Source organism: Triplophysa dalaica, chromosome 10 (assembly GCF_015846415.1).
Source record: "Triplophysa dalaica isolate WHDGS20190420 chromosome 10, ASM1584641v1, whole genome shotgun sequence".
In the NCBI taxonomy this organism is placed as follows: domain Eukaryota; kingdom Metazoa; phylum Chordata; class Actinopteri; order Cypriniformes; family Nemacheilidae; genus Triplophysa; species Triplophysa dalaica.
Genome location: NC_079551.1, coordinates 2,450,478 through 2,462,515, shown reverse-complemented (window position 1 = coordinate 2,462,515; position 12,038 = coordinate 2,450,478). Strand labels below are relative to the sequence as shown.

The following is a 12,038-nucleotide window of genomic DNA, read 5'->3' as shown; positions in this document are numbered from 1 at the left end:
ACAGAAATAAAGAGGATATTTCTGATGTGAAGTGAAGCTTCAGTGTGACTTCAGTTCATCAACAAATCCTCTTTCTTCAATGGACCGCCCATCACATGCAAAGCTCTGATCTTACGATTGTTTAAGATTTAGTGCAACACAAAAACAAAAACACAGATGTGTTGTTATCATGTGTATATATATCTAGTGTTTAATTTGTGATTTGTTCAGTCGTTGTTTCAGAGTTCTTGTGTCATTTGGTTTTCTTTGTGTTATTTGTTGTTTTATTGTTATTATTAAATCTTTGGCTGTATGTGGATCTGCTCTCTGACTGGATCACTCAAATGTTACACATATGATGTCACCATAATCTAGAATGAGTAACAATTTGTAGGCTCGGGGCTAATCTATAAAATAATATAATCTGTATAATACAGGGTTAATAATTATTAGATGGATATAAACATTATATCAAAAACACTTTATTAACCTGCTTGTTTCTGAAGATGAGGAAATTATTAAACAAGCTAATTTCAAGTAGAAAATAGAATACTAAATCAAGTTTATATTTTAAGCATATGATGGGTTTCTCGTAGTGAAACCGCATCTGACGGTAGAAGTTTCTAAAGCTGCTTTACGAACCGACCAGAGGAAGTTTGAGTTAATCTACTAGAGCAGCCGGTTGCAGGCGGGGAGGTCACACACTTCATGCTTCCCGTCTGAAGCTGAACGTAAAGCTGACCACGAGGTCTAAACTTCTTTATCACCGATTGTTAAACTTCATGTTCCTTTCAAACACAAAGTTTATTTCTCTGCTTTGGATCACAGAAGATGGATCACAACAGTCAGTTTTGTGAGGTCATAAATCTCAGACCTCTCATTTATTCTTTTGTGCCATCAAATATTCTTGTGGTGTCATCATGAAATTAATCATTTTGTGTGTTTATTAGTGTGTTGTTGGCTTTCCGTTGTGTTCATACTGTGATGGTTACTTCCATCTGCCTGAATGCACAGAATGAGTGGATCAAATGCTGGTTCAACTTCATCTAGAATGCAGAAGAGAAAAAACACTCTGTCTGCAAAGGCTTTGACCAGCAAGATTAAGTCAATTCAGAAACAACTTAAAGGAGAAGTAAACTAATAAAGAGCCAGAGACTTTCTCTCAAAGAGCTCATGAAAGATGTTTCACACATTAAAGCACTGCTTGATGTTCTGAAAATGCCACAGCATGGCACAAACTCTGTAAGTCACTTTGGATAAAAGCGTCTGCTAAACGACTGAATGTAAATGTAATGATGACCAGGATGACATATTGCCACGTGACAGTAAACAAAAGGAGTAAAAACAATGTTCAAAATCAAACCGTACCACTAATTCATCTGCACAATTCAAAGCATGGGCTGAAATATTTGATCTGATGGCCCATCAAAGTACGTTAAGAAAAAACATTCTCTTGAGGAGCAGGAAGAGACATTAAGATGACAAAAGAACAAGTTCAGCTTAAGGTCGATATAGCTGCATCAATGGCAATAGTGAATGTTTTAACCACCTCTGAACCTGGTGTGTGGAGTGCTGCTTCTTATCGATCTGATGGCATGGAGTCATGTTTTAAGAATAAAAGCTCTTAACATTGATGTAGAGACTTTTGTTCCACAGAACCCTGGACCAGATGAAAACTGGACTGGAAATTCTGATGTAAACTTTGAAAGACCAGAATAGAAAAGGACAGACAATACTATTGATCTCCAGCAGAGGCCCTCGGTGCTCATGAGAGAGCTCACAGTTCCAAACACTACAGCACCTCCAGTGTCTCATCCTAGAGATGTCCATACACCCTCTTCCACAAACATTGATAGTGAGCAGAACTACATGTTGTCTGTAATGGAAAAGCAGGATGAGATAACATCAATCCTTGAAAATGCTGGTACAGGAGAATTGCCTTGAGGCCACTCTGAAACACGTTCATGTGAGGAAAAATCAGATAATAATTCAGTCTCTGTTATTAATGTAGAACTAGTTTCTCCATCACTAAATATCTAACAGTTGCTTTTGGCTGCTACTCATTGATGTCTGCCAAAGGTACAAGTTGTCCATCGAAGTCTTCGCATTATTATTTGCTGAAGTATTTGTCTAAGTCTAATTTTTCTCTTTAAAAAGTTCAGCCCATAAATGGATTGAGGATAAGAGGTGAGTGTATTCTTCTGAGTAGTCCAGGCATCAACTATGACATGAAGCATCGTTTCTATGGACTAATAAGTAGTAATAAAAAATTATTACATGAACAATTGCATGAACAACATCTTAAAATGTGAAGTGAAAAACAAGAATCAGTTGATTTGTGAGGAGAGCATGAATTGATGCATTTCTGTAAAGTTATGTATTTATAAGTCATCAAGATTTTTGGGTCACTATGGTCTACAATAAATGTTTACAGATAATTTTTTTAACTAAAAGTCTCATGCAGTAGCAATGTGTATATTAATAGGCTTGCACAATAGTTATTTATTAAAATAAATTAAAAACAAGAAACATTTATTAATAAACGGACACAAAAGAGAACCAAACTGGTACGTTTTAGAGATGTTTATTGCATATGTATTTTGATCATTTTATTATATGTCATTCCTATAATACATCACACAACACGTACAACATGCATCACTGACGGATGATACAGGAAGTGGTCACATAACGTTAAAGTCCCGAAGACTCCGGTTCACCTGCATACAGGTTTCTCTGCGGATCCACCATTTGACAAAAGGAGGAAAAGACTCGATGACTCGAGAGACGAACAAATCATTTCAGTTTCTGGTACAATGTTGCACATGCGCGGTCAACACAAAATGAATGAATCACTCTCCGAGTCAATTCGGTGGTCCTGAATCATATTAAAGATTCGACTCGTTCATACACCTCCCATCCCTACAGCACTCGGAACCTCCGTTCTGACGGTATTTTAGCTGTTAGTTTATTAGATTAATAAATTTTTTGCAGATGATCGGACACCTTAAGTGATTCTTGTGTGGATAGTTCAGTGAGGTGGTCTCTGTTAGACTTTATCAGGTTTGATGAGCAGTGGTGGTCGTTGGATGCGGCTGGAGATTTAGATTTATGACTAACACTGAATATCTTCATTAAATTATTTGTTAGTGAAATCTAAAGCAGGATGAGGAGCTTTTCTAAAAGCATCGTGTTATTGCTCGTCTGCGGTAAGTGTTTTATATTGTCATATTGAACACTTTCACTTTCACAGAGACCGACAGAAAGTGAACCGGTGTTATGGATCAACTGGGGATCGTTTTCTGACGGCATGCGCGTGCACGGTGATGTTTTTACACGATTTCCCAGCAGATTACGGAGACGAGTTCATAAGATTGTATATTTTGCACTGGGTCTATACTATGATCTGATACTATGAGCATCTGAAAGCCACACTCATGGGCGCCGTAAAGGGGTGGAATGTTAGGACGATTCTAAGGGCCCAGGCTGATTTAGGGCCCAGAAGAGCAGACCCCCTTTTTATTTTCCTATTTCTTTTCTCTTTTTTATACATATATTAAATGTGCCAGGGCCCCTCGTGCAATAAATGTGTATTTTCTCCGTTTTGACCATAGATTTAATATTTAAAAATCAAATAATGAATTTACTGTTTCAGTCACACCCCTCCCTCTCACAATGGTTCAATCCATCTGCGCTGTCCGAGCTACGATCGCTAGTGTAGCATCTCTTGCTTATTGGACTTGTCATGATGCAGTGCAGACAGTGACACACGCAGACATGTCACATCAACAGTCAGGGCATCAAAAATGGAAATAAAAGAAGGAAAGAGAAGACAGAGAACGCCAAAGTCCATGTTGTTCATGTAAAGTATATGTCAATATGTGTTCATAATGTTCTGTTGTGCTTGCAATTGAGATAACAAATGTTCTCCCTTTTATGTAAGTATATGTAAGTTTATACAAGTACATATTTCAATTTTTTTTGTTTTTGTTTTTGTAAGCTTTGTACTCATCTTAAGACATTTTAACTATGCAATGAGCTAAGTATCTTTTTTTCATGTTTATTGGGTTAAATTTTATCTTTAAAAATGTAGCGGGCCCAGAAATTTTGGTTTCCATAGGGCTCAGAATTTCTGGCGGCACCCCTGGCCACACTAGCTGTATAATATGAAAGGCTACAAGCTTCCCATATTCTAGATTTCCTTTAGCTCAGTGGTAAAAGCAAGGTTGTGGGTTCGATCCCAGGGGATTGCAAATGCCTATGTAAAATGTAAAGGATAATGCAATGTAAGTCAAATGCCTAAATGTAAATGTAGATGTTTTGGGAAATAGCCAAATTTCCAAATAAAATGCCAAAAGTTATGAGATTACTGTATATGTATGTCATAAAGATATGAAGAGCTCTTTTCCCAATTTTTTTTTTACGTAGATCCATACATTTTGTTAATACTCAATTTATCCTGTTAAAATGGTCTGTTGGCTCAGTCTGAACATGTTAAACAGTGATTGTTAAATGAAAACAATAGAATTGTCGATTATAAATTCAAAGTTTATTTTTTTCAAAACGCTACAAATCCATCCTTTTTTCTAAAAACAAACAAACAAGAGAACATGAAACATATGACATCGGGGACTCGTACTATAAGTTAATATGAATCAAATATGTGAAAATGCATGAAATAAATCACAGCCAAATACAGGAAAATAGTAACAAACTAAATAGTCAATTAAAATAAATATTTTCAATTTCATTTTTCAATATTTTCCACCACATACAACAAATAATTTAGAAATAACACATACAAATACCACTAACGAGCGAATTCTGATTGGTCAAGAGGTCAAAACACAAATAACTAATACGTGGCAATGATCCAATGCACCCGCGAGTAAAACAGCAGATATAATATATTTTACATTATTAGGTTTTTTTGATAATGTCAGAACCACTAGCGAGAACAGACAACAGAAGGCATTTTTTTATGAATGCAGAATATTTTATATCCTTCCATAGTTCTAGACTTCATCCATCATTTTTTTCTGAAGTCTGCACTGTTTTAGACAAGAAACTAATAGGCTTGTTCGACTTGATGCTAATGACGTCAAAGTACCGCCAGAGCTGTTCGAAAAACCATTAAGAGTTTGCTTTCGAATTGCTCTGGCAGTACTCTGACGTCATCCAGCTGTCGGATCTTGCGGCGCCGCATCATGTCGAACAAACCTAATGTGATTTAGTTGACTAATGACATCTGCTAAAGGGCGGGGCTTGTGCTAATGAAGGCTCTTAAAGTGGAGTCGACTTGCTCAACGCTTTTGAATAGAGAAATTGATCCCCATTTGATCCATTTTTTACTGATATTTGAGGCAATCTTAAACAAGTTATGCACAGAACGTTAACAAAACAATGAAATAACCGTGTCTTTGGGGGCTATGTAATCTGTTTTTTGGTTCTTTTCACAAGTAAAATTGTGTTGTTAGACAAGACTCAATCTTCTCAGTTGGATCTGTGTGCTGACATTATCAGCAGTCTGAAACATTTAATTTCTGTATTAATGTTTGTGTTTGTGTTGTTCAGGTTTGTTTGTTGATGTGACAGATGAGAAGTCCGTGTCAGTGAATGAGGGAGAATCAGTCACTCTTCACACTGATGTAACTAAACTACTGAACGATGACAAGATACGGTGGAGGTTTGGAGAAGAAGGTTCTGCCACACTTATAGCTGAAATGACTGGTGGAGGTGCTATAAATTTTGAAAATTTTGGTCGATTCAAAGACAGACTGCAGATATTAGATCTTCAGACTGGAGATCTCATCATCAAAAACATTAGACACAAACACTTTGGACGATATGAAGTAGATTATGAGAACAACACTGGAACAACATACCAGAGATTGAGAGTTACTGTCAATGGTAAGCAGAAATGTGTTTGGCTTTTGAATTAAGATTTCAACATGAAATTAAACTAAAGATTCAAGTGCAGACTAAACATGTTATGTGTGTTACGTCATTGAGTTAATACAATTAAAACAATTCAGTGCTGCCATGATACTTCAAGACAATACCTCGAAAATATTGATATTCAAAAACATTTTCAATACTGTTGGGAAATAACCACAACAATGTGACCTTTCCATGTCTTTTTATTGTGAATTTAATCTTAATTTTTGAACATTTACTAATACTTGTTTAGTATTATTTAATGGACCAGATGTTTTTATTAACTAACATTAAAAAGCGATTTAGAAATACATGTTTTGCTCATTGTTAGTTAATTTTTGTTAATACATTTACACGATGAACATATGATCGTCATCTAAACAGCAATGTTAACCCTTTGTTAGTTAACCCGCTGTGAGTTATTTACTATACAACAGTAGCCTCAGGGACCTTATTAAAGCTCTGTTTATATCAGCTGACATTGGTTTATAAATGTAATCTGTTTGTGAAACTGTTTCTTGTAGGTGCTCCTCCTGTTTTTAAATCTGACACATGTGAAGTGAAGTCAGAATCAGTGATGGAGGGAGATTCTGTGACTCTAAACACTGATATTCAAACACAGAGAGATGATCTGATACTGTGGAGGTTTGGAGATGATGGTGTTCTCATAGCTAAACATGATAAAGAAGACAATAAGAGCTCAATATATGATGATGTTCTTGATGGGAGATTCAGAGACAGACTGAAGCTGGATCCTCACACTGGAGCTCTCATCATCACAAACACCAAAACCACAGACACTGGACTTTATAAACTAAAGATCAGCAGCAATAGAGACACAAAATACAGGACATTCAGTGTTTCTGTCAGTGGTGAGTATCTCAGTTCTCTCTCTAATAATTATTAATATCATCTGTGTGTGAATAAATCACATCATATCACAAAGAAACTCATCTCTCTTCATATCGAGTCACACGAATTGTAAGACTCAGTCACATTTATATTTTTTAACAAGAGAAAATTCTCCAGTGTTCATGTCAAAATCTGTTTTATTTCTGTACTGAACTGAACTGCCAGAAGTTGTGCTTTCAAAACAAATGCATGTGTTTTGATAATTTTTGTGCATTTTGAATGTGAAATAAACTGTTGTGTCAAATTCAAAGTGTGTACAAAACTTTGACAAATGTGTCCTAGCAATTATAAACAACTTCTTTATGGAACCATTCAGCCTAAAAAATACATTATTAAATAACTCAGACTGGCTTCTGCCGTGAAATAGAGATGCAAATTGGAGTAGAAATGCAAGTACCGGCGATCCAATATTAATGTTATTTCTTGTCAATAACTCACTTAGTCAAGATTTGAAAAGGTTGTATTTTAAGTTGAAGCTCCTCTTAAATAAAAAATAAGATGAAGACATTCCCTTCAACTTTCTCTTCTCTTAAATGTCTCAGTTTAAGAAGGAATGTGATGTAATGTAACAGATCTAAAGAGACCAAATGAAACAACTGCACTGTATTCATCTGTTATAGCAGGAATACTTGTGTGATATTATTTTAAATGTTTCTCTCTGTCATCACAGAATCTGGTCAATCTGCAGGACTGCTGACTATTACTGTTGCTGTTGCTCTTGTTTTTGGTGTTTTTAGTGTGATTGTGTATCGCCGCATTAATTATGAAAGTCAGAAACGAAAGGGTGAGTTTAATCTCCAGCTTTTACTGTAATAAGAAATCATATATATTCATTGTATTAATATAAAGGTGTTTTTTGTTGTGATCCCGGTCACATCGGTACTTTGTCTGACGCTGTGTGTCTCCCCATCAGGCGTTCCCCCTCATCGGTTTCTCATCACCTCATCTCTCTGTTTACCTGTAGTTTGTACAAGGTTTCATTAACTAAACACACAGCATCAAGAATAAGATTATATTGATAACAACAAATATTTTCACTAGGTAATATAGTTCTTCAGAAGCAGAATCTTATTAAACTTAATGATCATTTACTTTATAGATGTAACACCTGACAACAGACAATTTTATCTATAGTCTCTTAAAGTGCATTTGTGGTGCACATTTCATCAGTTTGTTTTATTTCTTCATAACATCTGAGATTGTTGATCATCTTCACCTGAACACTGATGAGTTATGATGTTTATATTTCTCTCTCTTGTGTTTCTGTGACAGTTAAAGAGAAGAAAGTGACTAAAGGAGATTCTGTCACTCTAGAGACTCATGTCAATAAACCTCAGTCTGATGATGTCATCGAGTGGAGCTTTAGAGATAAAGTGATAGCCTCAATCAGAACATTGAATGATCAATTAAGAGAGAGACTGGATTTGGATGATCAGACTGGATATCTCATCATCACAAACATCAGAACAGAAGACGCTGGACTGTATAAAGTAAAGATCAGCAGCAGCAGTCGACTGAAATCATTCCTTCAGTTCATCACTGGTGGAGGACCATCATACCGTCAATACAATGTTAGAGTCATAGGTAAGAAGCTCAATTCTATTAATAATATGTATATGTTCTACATACATTTTCTCAATTCAGCTCATCAAACACAATAAGCACCACTGAAGTGAAGAGAGAAACATTTTTACACTTCAAACCAGCAGACGACTAAAGAAGACACAAACACAGCACATGAGTAATAAACACAAATCTTATTTACTGTTTTTAAACGGCGCTCTGGAAAACTCTGTGCTGATTGCCCTTTTGCAACATTCCAAGGTCTATTATTCCCCATAAACAACCACTCAAAACCACTTTTATAACACATCTAAACTTTATTAACAATCGATTAACGGTCTTACCAGGGGCACCGTCAGGAATTTTGGGCCCCATATCAAAAAACAAATTGGGCCCCTCTGCGCAGCTGTTGTCACTACATCTCTAGGAGCTAACTGTCCCATCAAAAGCTTTACTTAACTCTAATTAAAGGCTTGCAACTCTCTTGCTTCTTGTAGTTCATTCTTGCTTCTTGATGTGTCCATGTATCCCATAATAAACATTAGTTAACAAGTAGATTTTTCATTATTAATCTTTCTTGTGTTTATGTCAGCAATTACTAACACATATTCAATCAGCATGTTTTATCTGTAAGTGTAAGCGTGAACTAATTCACAAATTCATAAAAATTTTAACTACCAAACATCTGTCATGTGTTGAGTAATGTTGGGATGTTAATTTAATGATTATGAATGTAATGTTCATGTGTTACAATGTTTGTGTTTCTCAGATATTCAGAGGATCTCAACACTGAACACACTGGAGTCTATGACCTGAAGATCATCAACAGTAGAGGAACATCATACTCTCAGATTGAGGTTGAATTTCAACTAATTATAAATCTTGTCTGAAAAAAAACCCAATGAAACGTCACGCAGTGTATAGGCTACGTGTAAGTATGATGTCAATAGTATTTTCATATACTGTGTCAAAAATGTTGATTGATTTATGTACACCTCTCAAAGTATCTGTCCACCTGTCCCTCAAACTGAGACTTTTATAGTATGACAGCCCTTATGACAGTTATATTTTAGGATTTTTTTGGGGCTCTCCTCTGACCCCAACCCTTGCTTCAGTGGGTCTAAATACCTAAACCCCCCTTCATCACACCCTTTTCAAAAAGTTTTGTTTTCATCCTGTTTTGCTTTTCCATCCATCCATCCATTTTCTACCGCTATTTCCGAACTACCTCGGGTCACGGGGAGCCTGCGCCTATCTCAGGAGTCATCGGGCATCAAGGCAGGATACACCCTGGATGGAGTGCCAACCCATCGCAGGGCACACACTCACTCATTCACTCACGCACTCACACCCTACGGACAATCTTTTCCAGAGATGACAATCAGCCTACCATGCATGTCTTTGGACCAGGGGAGGAAACCCCCAAGGCACGGGGAGAACATGCAAACTCCACACACAAGTCAGAAGCGGGAATTGAACCCCCAACCCTGGAGGTGTGAGGCGAACGTGCTAACTACTAAGCCACCGTGCCCTGTTTTGCTTTTACTACAGGATATTTGTGAATGATGTTTGTAAAACTAGTGAGATAATATAGATGTTGTATGTGGGTTTCACTTCTAAGAGTGTTGTTTCCTTGCTTTGTGGTTTTTATCATGCAAATGAGCGAAATGGGTTTGAAATCTTCTCAAAGGTTGACTGTCTCACTACTTTCCCATGAAAGTCATTTGACTAGTCAATCAAAGTAAGCTGTTTTTATGATCTGTCTGTCTTGTTTGACAGTTTATATTGTAGTCCTATCCCTGCAAGGAGTTTTCATCCTGCTGGCACATCACAGTTTGAAACCTAATGGTTGTGTTTATAAATTTGAGAGAGATAATGGTTATTCGTTGTTTCATCTAAGTGTTTGTTGGTTCCAGGTTTAAGATTTTTATCTGACAAATTCTTAAAGTCTTTGGGTCACCATTTTATCATTGTGTCAAAACTATATATTGTTGATTCAATGTCATGCCCTGACATGTTGTTCCTGGTCATGGAGGAATGGGGGATTGTTTTCTGTTAGCACCTCTACGGGGTGCATTTCTATCAAATGGTATAGTCTTAAGACAATGAGCCCAAAAAAAGGTTGGCGGTTATCATCCTGACTGATTTTCTGGATATGTCTGTGTGTCAACGATCTGGTGTGAGAGAAAATCTCTCATGTTTGTGTAGGTGACTCAATCAAGCATGTTCTACATCTAGTTTAGGGTAAAACTTTTAAAACTAAGAATAAAAAAAATCTAGTCAATATCTTCATCTTCAATTGTCATAGGTCTACACTGTTTTATTTATTAAATGTTGAGTTTCAGATGAAATCTCAAGATCTTCAAGAAGGATGGGCCTATCCCCTATAGTTCTAACCTTGGTTTAAAATATAATTGTTTAGCGCTTCTTTCAAAATTCAAGATCTATTATTGTATTCATTAAAAAAATAGAATAGTCTAATAACTTCTTGGCATCCTGTTGAGTAAAGACTGAGTCACAACAGTGGGGTTTAAAATATCAATTGAAGAATCAACTGAAAGTCGTGAGTGTAATTAATTAATAGTGTGTGTCTTATTGAATCTAACGCAGTTACGTTTTCCATTGTGTGCGTCCCCTGAGTCATGTGTTAATAGGTGCGTTTGTTTCGCGTGTTATTGGGAGATATTGGAAGGCGTGTCTTGCGGAATTCAATTGCTAGACTAAACGGGTATATAAATGAGACTAACCACTGCATGCAGCCCTCATCGCGTGAAGACCGAAGAGAGTAAAGACCGTCGACTCTACCTGTGCGACTCCACCGAGTAAGGACACCGACAAGGCACTTGAGTATTACTGTTTTGCACATCGACTATTGCCAGGGGCGATTCTAGGATTTTCATTTTAGGGGGGCTCAGCCCCCAATAAGGGTATGATTAAAAAAATATTATTTGACTATTAGGGTAGGGTTGTTTACTACTAACCTTATTGCTATTCACTATTTCATTGTATTCCCTGTATTTCATATATGGGAGTAGGAGTACTGACTGAACCATATACAACACTGTAAAAAAATTGAAACATTTAGATGTGACCAGTCACTAGAACATTTGAGTTGGGAACGTAGATTTTTTTACAATGAAGACTTCTTGATTCATTATTCACTGTACAAACACAAGTACACACGTTTCATTAAAAGTAACAACATGAATTATCAATTTGCCACTTCTATAAATCAATTACTTAATATAAAACACAAATCCCTTTACTCTACTCTTACTCTAATGTATTAAGTTACACTGATGATTCATTATTACTTAACAATAAAATGTATTTAATAGCACAAAACAAAATAACTCCACATGATGTTTCTCTCTCTGTGCCATTTGTTGCTTTCAGGCAATGATGTGTGTATTTAACCATTTCTGTGCATGGCTGCATAATGTAATGCCGAGATACACCTTAATATGTTTTAAATGTTAAAAAGTTAATTAAAATAAATCATGATCGTTTTCTAAAGAACGTTTTCATGGGTGTTAATCGCTTCATTTTTGTTGGAAGAAAAAACAACTATCACACTTCGATAAGGGCTGAAGGTGAACGCAGCGAAGACGTACAGGTATTGGATGAGAAACCGAACCGTTTATTGG

General features: G+C 36.3%; 1 protein-coding gene across 1 annotated transcript; it reads left to right on the top strand.

The window, feature by feature from the left end:
* Positions 1-2,916: 2,916 nt before the first annotated feature.
* On the top strand, positions 2,917-11,836 carry LOC130429686 (uncharacterized). The gene is made up of 6 exons (XM_056758398.1): positions 2,917-3,188; positions 5,554-5,889; positions 6,441-6,788; positions 7,499-7,612; positions 8,101-8,412; positions 9,161-11,836. Exons 1-6 carry the CDS (start codon positions 3,146-3,148, stop codon positions 9,205-9,207), a joined length of 1,200 nt encoding a protein of 399 aa, XP_056614376.1. The 5' UTR covers positions 2,917-3,145; the 3' UTR covers positions 9,208-11,836.
* The last annotated feature ends 202 nt before the right edge of the window (positions 11,837-12,038 follow it).

Coding starts and splice junctions, on each gene's coding strand:
- LOC130429686 (XM_056758398.1), top strand. CDS start 3,146: ATGAGGAGCTTTTCTAAAAGCATCGTGTTATTGCTCGTCTGCG. Junction 5,890..6,440: donor ATTGAGAGTTACTGTCAATG/GTAAGCAGAAAT, acceptor TGTTTCTTGTAG/GTGCTCCTCCTGTTTTTAAA. Junction 6,789..7,498: donor ATTCAGTGTTTCTGTCAGTG/GTGAGTATCTCA, acceptor CTGTCATCACAG/AATCTGGTCAATCTGCAGGA.